We start from the raw sequence: 10669 nt of genomic DNA, 5'->3' as shown, positions 1-10669 counted from the left end.
CAGCCAGCACCCGGTGAAATGCACGGTCTGTGGCATGCTCCCCACGCCTAGGAGCTGACAGTATTTTCTATTTTTATTCAGTCACTGAGAAACAATAAGGGAGGGCACTATTTATGGGAAAGTAATTGAACTCCAGAGGAATCAGGAGGTAAGCAGTGCTGGGGGTGTTCTAATCCCCAGGGCTATACTTACAGCAGCAGGGAGCCTGCTCAATAAAACGTCTCCTCTCCCCGCCATGCCTCACAGCCCCTTGCTCTTGCTCCCCTCTTGGAGTCAATTACAGCAAGGCACTGCGGCAAGACAGGCTCCTGCCCTGCACAGGGCCTGGGGAGCATGCCTTCGTGCTGCTCCTTGCCCTACTCCCACAAGCATCCAGCAGAGCCTGGGGAAGGAGGACTTTGGTTTAGAAGATAAGCTGTGCAGTATTTGGTTTCAAGAGTCCACCAAATAACACAGCTAATCAATAAATGTCTCTCTAGCTCGCACACCACGCTCACAGAACTTCAAGTTTTTAGCTAGGCGGAAGTTCCTTAATTTCTCCTTAAATGCCTACCTAGCCTAGAGCTCCAAATGTTTTCTAAAAGTCACACAGTCCAGCCAGTGGCACAAGAAGACAGGCAGATACAGAAGCCCAAACAGCACTCAATCATAAAAGCGGGTACAGAAGATTAACAACGGGGAGAGGTTTTAAAGAACCTACACGAACAAATGCAGCTCAGTTCATTTATGGCATCACTTGTTTTGAAAGCTGTGGCTGATCTCACATTTGCAAGAACAAGATACTGTGTAGTACAGAGCCATGGTCTGTGGGCTGCATTGTAGACATAGCTGGGGCCATGGAAAATTTGAAAGCGACACAAAGAAACAATGAAAATGATTGGCACAAAGACTGCAACAAGACTCAACAGCACCACTGGCATTTAGTTTGCTTTCAGCCAAAGAGGAGGGGGAAGCCTGCCACATACAAAAGCCTATTGAAAAGGTGTTTGTCCGAAGAAGCAGTGCCAAGACTTAGTTAGACTGGGCTCCAGCTGACTTAAAGACCTCCAGAGAGGGGTTACTGAGCTATGCTTCACTCATCTACAGAAAGGAGGAGCTATGTGGGCACTTACTAAAAAGCCACAGCTGGGGTATGGCTCAGGTTGGACTGTAAAGTTCAGGATAAAAGGAGATTATTTAAAGACTTAAAAGGCATCCTGGACAGTCAAAAAATAGTGGCAAGCAGAGATCAGAGCGGACAAAAAAGCCAAAGGATCAAAATGATAAACCCCCCCCCCAAAAAAAAAAAAAACCCAGAACACACACACAAAATAGGAGAGGAAGCAGGAGTCAAACAGGAGCTGGGTCACGAGCCGCATCATGAGCCAGCCTATCTGAATTTCAAAGCCTCAGCAAGGTTTGAAAGCAGCAGCATCCAGCTTTACTTGCTCTAGACGAAAAAGCAAGCTTCCCCTTTCAGTGCAGCTGGGCTGTGCAGTGGTGTGAGACCAGTGGATCACAACAGTTACTGTCTCTGAACCCAGGCGTGACCATGGTAATAGCTTGACATTGCTGTCTGAGAAAATAGCAAGAACTATGCAGAACACAATGAGTCCCAGAACTTACACCTCTCAACTGAAAAATGCTTCAGAATAAATCATGGTATCTTAGTTGCAAGTTAAATTAACTAGATTTCATTCTCTATCAGCAGAAGGGCTGAGAGTTCAACTTCTGGATTATAAAAAGCAACAAATGTCAGAATCAAAATGCGTTTTAGATTCCTCTGTCGACGTTATACATTATGGAGAGTAGAACAAGTACAGAACATGGTTCTCTTGAGTACATGCTAGAGGGCTGAACTAGAAAAGCAGCACATGAAATATCTCCTTTCAAGTTCTATCATTCAAAAGGCTGAAAAAAAGTATTTGGTAGGAACAAGCACCTGCTGTTCGGTGCAGAGAGCCAAAGACAGAGGACAGCTTCAGGATCTTTGTGGAGTAAGTTTATGCAGAAAGACAGGCCATGAACATTGGTCTCCTCCTCCTGAAAGCAGCAAACAAGAATAGCCCTTTTCTCCTCCTCCTGTTTGTGCAGCTGTAGTCTTGCTGGCAAGAGTGGAAGGAGAATGAGCTTGAATCCTGAGGGAAAAAAAAAAAAAAAGAAAACCAACAAAAAATAGTGAGTTCCTGGGAAAAGCAGCCTATCTCCTAGACTTGTGCACTAAGGCTTTTGCTTTGTTCCTAGATTCGTGTTCAGACATATCATTAGCATTCCCTGCTCACTCCTTCCTCATCCTTTTTTATTATGTGCCATGTGTAGGGTTTTGGGTTTTTTTAAATAATAAACCAGGAAAAAATTGATAGTACAACAAAGAAATACAACAGCCACATACCAGCTACCACAGCACACCTCAGCTGGGGAGAGGATATTAGCTACAAGGCGGACAAAGCCTGTTTTTTGTAAGGTCTGGATTGAAACTGTAACTTACTGCCGGTTTTTGTCAATTGGCTCTGTACATGCTGTTTTGGCAGCCCAGACAGCTCCTCTTTGCTAGAGGCACCTTGTCGAAAGAACATACAGCTGTTACCCAGGAACCTATTTACCATATTTGTTTTCAAATCCAAGTTGTTTTTTTTTTTAAAAAGGCAGGGTAAATTGTTTTCCTAAAGCAAGGGAAAACAAACGTGGAGACACTTTGTGCCAGACCTATCCAGAGATAACGAACTCAAGCATGTCGCCCCATCCTGCCCCGGTGACATGTCCAACTGCAGAGGTGAGCATCTCTTCATCCAAGAAGGGAACATTCAGCAACTTGGTTTAGCCAGCCAAGTACAAACTGTTTTGTTTTTGTTTTGTGTTGAAGTTAATGCCATTGGCCTTCAGTTACAGAGACGAAGAAACTTGGTTTTACCATAGAAACACTTCTAGTGTCAGTATTTATTTTACCTTAATATACATTTATACAGGCCATAATAAAAAGGCTATTACGCAACAGTTCAGTGAGTTATTACCTAGTTTCAAGAATAATGCATGCAATTACAAAGGAGAGGTAGAAACACCGTATTAAAGACCTAAAAATACAAACATTATATAAACAAACACTTTCAAATTAACTGTTGGAATTTCATACAGATAAATAAGGTAAAAAGTACATTACTCTGTCAAAGTAAAGGAAACACATGGTTATCTGAACACTGAAACAATATTTTGATGTGTAAGCCCTGTACAACTTTGTCAAATAGTTCAAACCACTGTGTTTAAAGAGGATTAAAATGATTTTGTCCTGGAGAATGGTTTATTCAAGTATCCAAGCAGCTGAGTAACAAAAAAAGTCCCAAAAATAAAGTATAGGAACCATTTCCAGAGAAGCTGATCTGCCTAAATACTTTGCAAATCACTGTCCTGATGATCTTGTGGGATGCTTGAAATGATGATGCCCATAAGGCTAAATGAAGCTTCCCACCTCTCCCCCAAAATGCACACAAAATAATCCTGATTTTTCACACAGAATATGTAGATATTCTACATCAATTTATCAGCATCTCAAACCCCAACATTATTTTCTGGTTTTGCATGGTTCCTTGCAGAACCTTTCCGTTTACAGTATTTATTGTAATACTGCCCAAGAAACAAACTACAGAGAACTGTCATTACACCCCTAGAGACTGCAGGCATTAATGCACATATCACATGCACAACAAAAGATGCAACCAAATCTATATAAAAAGCAAACAACCAGCAACTCAACATTGCTATTACTGAGAAAGTCCAGAGCAGTAGTTACTCAAGTATTAGACAAATAGGTATAAAATGGAAAGGTTCACATGAATACAAGTTTGTACAGTTTGTTTGAAAGTCTTCTAGAAGCTACATCTGAAATTCTGAAAAGAATTTTATGTACACTGAAATGAAATTCAGCCAAGTCCATTGTGCCTTCTTTCTCTAATTTTTTTTATATAGTTCTTCAAAAATGAATATACAGTTGCTTTAGTAAATTAGTGCAAAACAAAATATTTTGGAAGAAGATCATCAAATTGTATCCACATCAGCTGAAAACCCATTGGGATTTTGCACAGATGGAGCACAATTTCTTCCATTACCATCTTTCCCCCATGTGAAAGAGCACTTTCTCGCCATCCCTTCATATGACAAGCTGAGCCATGTTTACAACATGTGAGCTCCGATACAAGCCAGCTTAGCCCCAAAAGCTTCGAACAGCACTTGTACATGGTTAGGGTTTCCCAAATTCACTCTGCCACATTTTACCGACAACTTAAAAATATTTGTCACAAACTTTTGAGGGAATCTTCTGACGGAAATGTCTTTTTGTACCTGATGCAGAAGGATCCACTCTCTCTATGAGCCTCACGAGGAAAAAAACAACCCTGATCATTCAAGTCAAAGCATACGTACAAGGATCAGTTTGAAATGTGAAGAGAGATTCTTTTAAATTCTGTTTCTAGGAAGAAAAAGGAGCTGCTGGATTGGTAAGGCAAGTGTACTTTTGGAATTTTTCCTCTTTGAATATGCTGCTGTTTCTTTGGTAGTCACCACAGAAATGTAAGAATCATCTTCCACGTGGGGCAGAACAAGGACAACAATTAAGCTGTAGTGAAAAGTGCAGTATCACTGATGTGGTCCCTTATGTTCACACCATCTGGTCCTCGGGATATTCCTACTGCTCATATACAGCCACTGTGCTGTAGCAAAGTGCGGAAAGCCTTCGCTCGATGCTAGATTTATCTGAAAACAGAGAGAGGTAAAATAGGCAATGACTTCAGTATTATTTTATAATGCACTAACTCCATGTAATTTTCAGTATTTTCATTATTCAACATGAACTTACACTTGTGTACATTTTCTATATCTGCAGGGTCTTGCAGTATTTTAGTCAGTCCTTCCAGCAGCAAGGCTGCTTTGTGATATCGATATGTGATATCTTCAGTTTGCTGAAACATCTCATCCAGAGCTGCCGACTGAACCTGGAATCATTCAGGAGATGCAGTTACATAAACTGCATTAGGTAAGTAATTAATTGAAAGATTCAAAACAAATGATATAAAAGTGTCATTAAGAAATTATGTTTGAGCTTTAATTTAGCTGATTTGTTTTTATAATGAAGTCTGAGAGAATATAGCGCCTGTGCTGTATTAGCCAAGGATAATCTGCACATACAAGCTATAAAAGCACTTTTTGATCTTTTGTGTTTACATGTGTTACAACAATGTATGAATAAATATGCTTGTTCTTATACCCACATCTCTTGTAAAGATGACAAATTGTGCACGACTACACCGTTTTCAGGGTTAAGCACAACATTCACCAGTATCTTTTGTGTGACATCTATGTTAAAAAAAAGACTTCCCTCTCACCAAAAAAGCAGTTCAGTTTCCTGTATGGTTACTGCATCTGCTCCATGGCAGATACAGTGTTTATCAATTACATGAAACACTTCCCCACGCTTGCTACTGGTTTTGCTTTGTATGGACAGGCTGATGTTCCTCAAATTGACCCAGCAGATTGCTGAAGCTACTGCTGTAAGCCTTATTCTGGCTCAGGCTTCAGCACACAGGGCTGCTGTGTGGCTGAGGAGTTCACTTTCTAGTGTTTATGTACCGAATGTGCTGATGGAGGGGAAACGTCCCTGAGGAACAGTATCTGCCAGGAACTTTAGCCACAGTTAAAGCAGGGCAGGAGTGAAAGACTAACAAAAACTACCACAAACAGAATTCTGGAAACATATATTCTATTTTCCGGTTATGTAGAAGAGGTATGCAAGAAAAGGAAGCAATTCATCTCAATGCCCTATCGTTTAGGTAAAAGGAATGACTTACCATTTCTACAGCACAGCTGTAGATAAGTTTCTCTGCAGTTACACTGTTGATTTCATCAATGAACCTTTGCTTGTCTGAAAAGAAACGATTCAACTTTTCCGTCAATTTCTTGCACATGCCGATACAGAATTTGTATCTCTCATTGAGACTTTTCACAACTGGAAGAAAGGTAAGAAGAAATTAAAAAAACCCCCAAACACAATCAACCAATAAACCCCGCACAACCAAACAACAACATAGCCTAAGTTCAGCTTTCCCAGCACTAGCAAAGTCAACCTGTTTAAACTTGTGCTTTTATTCATAGAAGTGGCAGAGTAAATAAACATTAAAGTATATATCAAGTAATTTCCATTTCAAGTTAATAACTGCCCATTTCTTAACAGTTTCTAGCTGTATCTTTGTTTACTATCAGAACTGTGGAATTGTACATATCTACAATTCTCTTGTACAGAGGAAAACAAACAAATGTTGCAACTTAAGCTTCTTGAGTGATGTATCAGCAAAGAAAATTCACAAGCAAAGCAAATTAAATTATGTTGCATCTACCTTGCTTAACAGCAGTGGATGGGTTCAGTTTCCCCGATTTAACCTGTGCTTTGGCAAGATGCAGAGAAGATGCAAGTAACTGGGCGGCTTTCATATACAACACCAGCTGCTCTACTTGTCTGAGAAGGGGAGGGGAAAAAAAAAAAGTATCAAACCACCTTTCTTGAACACACTCAAGCCATGGGCACATACCACTTTTTAATCACAACCCTACATAGGACCCAGCAGCAGCTGAAAAGGAAGATAGATGTTTAAAATGCAACTCCACCCCTCCCTTCCCTTCACAAACACTCTGTCATGGGTTGAGAGTACATCTGCTGATCTAGTAGCTGCAGCAGCAAATAAAAACTGCTTTAATGTAGACATTTTAAAAAAGAACACTTATTTGTGGGGACTAACTGCCCGAGGTCAACGTCTTACCACAAGCAACTGAGTGTACTTTTCTTGCAGCATCATTTCCTGTGCCCCTGGAATTCTCAGTTGTGAAAAGCAAACACTTTGCAGGGGTTTTTTTGTGTTGTTGTTGGGGGGGGTTTTGTTTGGGTTTTTGGTTGGTTTTTTTTTTCAGGAAGAAGGCAGGAAGTGGAACTGCCCTTTCCCACCACTCCAAATTTCTCATATTTCTCCTCACTTTTGGTTTTATATTAGGGCTGATTGGTTCCACTGGAAAAAGTTCAATTTGGAGACTCCTTCCTCCTTCCCAGCCTCCCCCTCAGTGCTACTGCTGCAGCCTGGTCAACAGGAACAGATGAGGGCTCAGACCTGCCAGAAGCTGGTACACAAATTTCCCAAGTCTAGAAATAGGGTGCTGCGCCTCAAGCCGCAACTCCTCACCACTTTCCCCAACTTATGTGGCAGGCCAGGAAACACTGTCCTTTTATTTGTCTGCTGGCAAATATGTCCCTATACTTTGCTGTTTCTGATCTGTCTTCCGTTGTTAAAAACTTATTCCTATAAAATATTCTATATGGTAAAACAATCACTCCCAATAAAAAAGGCACAGTTTGAATACATTTTATAGGTATTGAATATTCACTAATTCCCTTGATACTATTTGACCACATACTTACCCCCATTCTTTGCTTAGCTGGCTGATCTGATCAACAACTATGCTCTCTTGGATTTGGTACAGCGATACTGCAGAAGTACACAGGTCTGGGTTTCCTCCTCTGACTGCTGTCAGATCCAGAACACATTCTGTAAATGTCAGCATCATGTTTAGATGACGCAGTGTATCTGTATGTTCTCTCTGTCAGAGGGAAAGACGACAACAATTTAACCATTATAAGCCATAAAGCAAACAAGTACACTTAAAACTCTTGCTAATCATTTGAGGATTTCTTGGTATGTCAATTCTATGCAGAAATCACACTGTACTAGATCCAGCACTAGGGACTACAGAACCAAATGGGTCCAAACAGATCAACAGATATTAACTTATTTTCTCTTTGTTAATGACTTCAAGATACTGTAGCTTATCCTTAAGAGTCTTTCAACAAAGCCAAAAGGAACTGGGACACAGAATTCTATGTTTGTTGAAACCTGAGCAACTAAAGGAATGACAAGTGGGACATATTACTTGTTATTATATTATCAGCAACCCAAAAATATGCTCGGCACTTGTATGAGAAGCCAGGAAGAACATTTGGCTTTTATTATATAACAGACTTGACACCCACAAAAGAACCGATCAAAAGCTTCATACTTATCTGCTTCACTCTAATTTACACTTAGATCTAGAATTATATTGTGTTAAAAGGTGGCTGTTGCCAAAGTTTACAATTTAAACTAAACAACTTCAATTTGAGCTAACAAATCACTGTTTCTTGGTGACTAAAACAGATACTACATGCATAGTCTCTGCTCAGAAAAAAAAGTTAGCCTTCAAAACTAATCAAACATAGGTTAGCAATATTTATAATCTTTTCATTAGTAATGCAGGTCTAAGTACATTTTAAACTCTATCTGTGGGAAGAATACAGTGTACTGTCAAACATTCATGTTACAACATATAGCTTCAATAGAGATCCAAACACCTTCCAGCAAGATGTGAATGAGAAAACAGAACAGCAATCTGTCTTGAGAGATTTACAGTCCCAGGATAGCAGTCTGGTGAAAGACCATCTCAATTTGCGTTTTAAAGTGTCACTCCTCCACACATTTAAAAAAAAAATATGACACTCTTCCCACAAGTAGGATTTAACGTCATCCACTGACTGCAAAGAAGCAGTTAAAAACAATGCCCAGAGGAATATTGCGACTGTCAGCACCCATGTCCAGAGACTTGGTGTTCAAACGGAGGCCTCTCTGGAAGGCTCCGGTGAACAAAAGCAGTCGTGTTCCTTTGGTTACCTATTCAAATGCGTGAAATGCCAGGAATAATTACCAAAGAGAAACTGGCCACAATTGATACAGGAATATTTTCAAGATCTTAAAAAGGAATATGTGAGATAGGGAGGAGGAAACTACTAAGTGCACTGAGCAGTCCTGTTTTTACCATGTCTCTGTTTTAGCAGCATTATACATTATAAAACATTAAATTATTTTTTCTATACCTCCATTAAAGTTTCCTCAGGCAATTCGGGAGCTTCAAAAGTGATAAAGCCCTCTAAGCTGGGAGGCGAAGTACCATAAGGCATGTACTTCAGACTCGGAGCTGCCTCGGCTCCCGGAGGAGAAGAACCCATATAAATACCAGGAGGAGAGCCCATATATACACGGCCACTAGTAGAGCAGAGAGACCCTCCAGAACTGTTTGATCCAACTACAAGAAAAATAACAGACACATTCAGTCTAATAGGTTGTTCCATCTCGCAGTGCTGAGGCTGCAGATGATAGCAAATGACAAATCAGTAGTCATCACAGATTCACTCTTGGGAGGCTCTCCTCATTGTTCCTTGCATTGCTCTGTAGAGAATGCGAAGGCTACACCTTAAATGAACAGTGACGATTTATACTACAGATTCTGGAAAATGGCTGACAAGGATTCCAAGGCACAGAGTCCAACAGTACAGACCAAAGGTTGTGCTATAGTTCCCAAAAGCACACTGCTGCAGACTCCTGCTTGTCCTGAACAGATGAAGGCCTTTACCTTGAGATCTTTGATATTTGGCAACATAGCTGACATTGAAATGCAGTCAGCTCACACTCCTTGTGTGTTGTTTCTGGTACCATGCACAGCAGCAGGCAAAAACACAGAATCAGAAATCTAACCTTCTCTCTCCACCTTTGTCACAGAGATCTATTATACTCCCTGTGGTGGAGTAAAGCTGTGTACACAGGAGGTTACACACTGCTGTACTGTAAATCCATGCCTCTGGCCCTCTCTGTAGGACAGAGAAGGCAGAAGTTATCTGATACTAATCTCTATTTATAGAGAGCACTTTTACTGTATGGCCTAGAGGACCTACTGCGCCAGGCAGTAAGCAGCTTACTGGCCCAAGAAGTAGGCAAGGCTAAATACTGCATTTGAGAACCGTCCACGGTTGTCAGGAAAGTCTTACCTGAGGTGGTTCTTGTTCTGAGGACCATATGGGTGCAGGTAGGAGGGGTGGCGCTGCTTGGAGGGGACCCAACAGTAAACATGACAGCCCGAGAACTCGCCCCACTTCCCATAGGAGGTGCCATGGCAATTCCATAGGCTCCTGCTGGAGCTGGAAGAGAAGATTTCAGCAAGTTAGTCCTTATTACATATAATCATACCAATAAGTAATTATATGCAGCCAACTGCAGCACTGCAACACAACATGCTTTGATGTACATCCAAAACTTGGATTAGCTAGAAGTTCTCAGCTTGTTTTATTTGCTGTCAGTGGACAGCCTTGGCAACACACAAAAAGAGTCAGGATGCGGTCTACACAGATCTTTCTACTTTCGATCTCTCTCTGCTCTATTCTCGCCTAGAAAAGAGCAACAGAGGCTCTCTCTGAGAGCCTGAGGACAACACCAGTCCTGCAGCAAAAGACACAACAAAAAAATTCTGAAGGCAGACCATGACAGGTCTGGAGGCTAAAAACAAGCCCTGTCTGCAGAACTCCTTCCATCTGCTCAGAAATGAGGTGAGAACTTTAGGTGGCCATTTGTGGCAAGGGACAAGCTGGGGGAGGGAGGAGAAAAAATAAAAAAACCCAAACGACCCAGAATTACATAAGCTGGCTTTCATATGAAAACAAGATGGAATTAGGAATGAAACAGCCACAAATGTGGCATTAAAAATAAAACCAAACAAAAAAACCCCAAACCTCTCTAGCCAGTATAGGCAGTTGAGATATTTCTGTGTTTAGTACAGAAATAGCTATTTTCCTGTCTCA

At 40.9% G+C, this 10669-nt stretch overlaps 1 protein-coding gene across 2 annotated transcripts in view; it reads right to left on the bottom strand.

Annotated features, from left to right (window-relative positions):
* Window positions 1–2884: 2884 nt before the first annotated feature.
* Window positions 2885–10669, bottom strand: part of ULK2 (unc-51 like autophagy activating kinase 2) — a 41218-nt gene continuing 33433 nt past the window's right edge. For both annotated transcript variants that reach the window (XM_054847142.1, XM_054847143.1), the window contains 7 exons: window positions 9863–10012; window positions 8915–9123; window positions 7430–7608; window positions 6360–6478; window positions 5814–5971; window positions 4826–4961; window positions 2885–4722 (listed from right to left, as the gene is read on the bottom strand). In XM_054847142.1, coding sequence (XP_054703117.1) covers window positions 4655–4722; window positions 4826–4961; window positions 5814–5971; window positions 6360–6478; window positions 7430–7608; window positions 8915–9123; window positions 9863–10012 — 1019 coding nt within the window. In that variant the 3' untranslated portion in view covers window positions 2885–4654. The remainder of the gene's footprint in view (window positions 4723–4825; window positions 4962–5813; window positions 5972–6359; window positions 6479–7429; window positions 7609–8914; window positions 9124–9862; window positions 10013–10669) is intronic.

Source organism: Grus americana, chromosome 19, assembly GCF_028858705.1.
Source record: "Grus americana isolate bGruAme1 chromosome 19, bGruAme1.mat, whole genome shotgun sequence".
NCBI classification, from domain to species: Eukaryota; Metazoa; Chordata; class Aves; order Gruiformes; family Gruidae; genus Grus; species Grus americana.
This window is presented reverse-complemented; position numbering and strand designations above follow the sequence as displayed.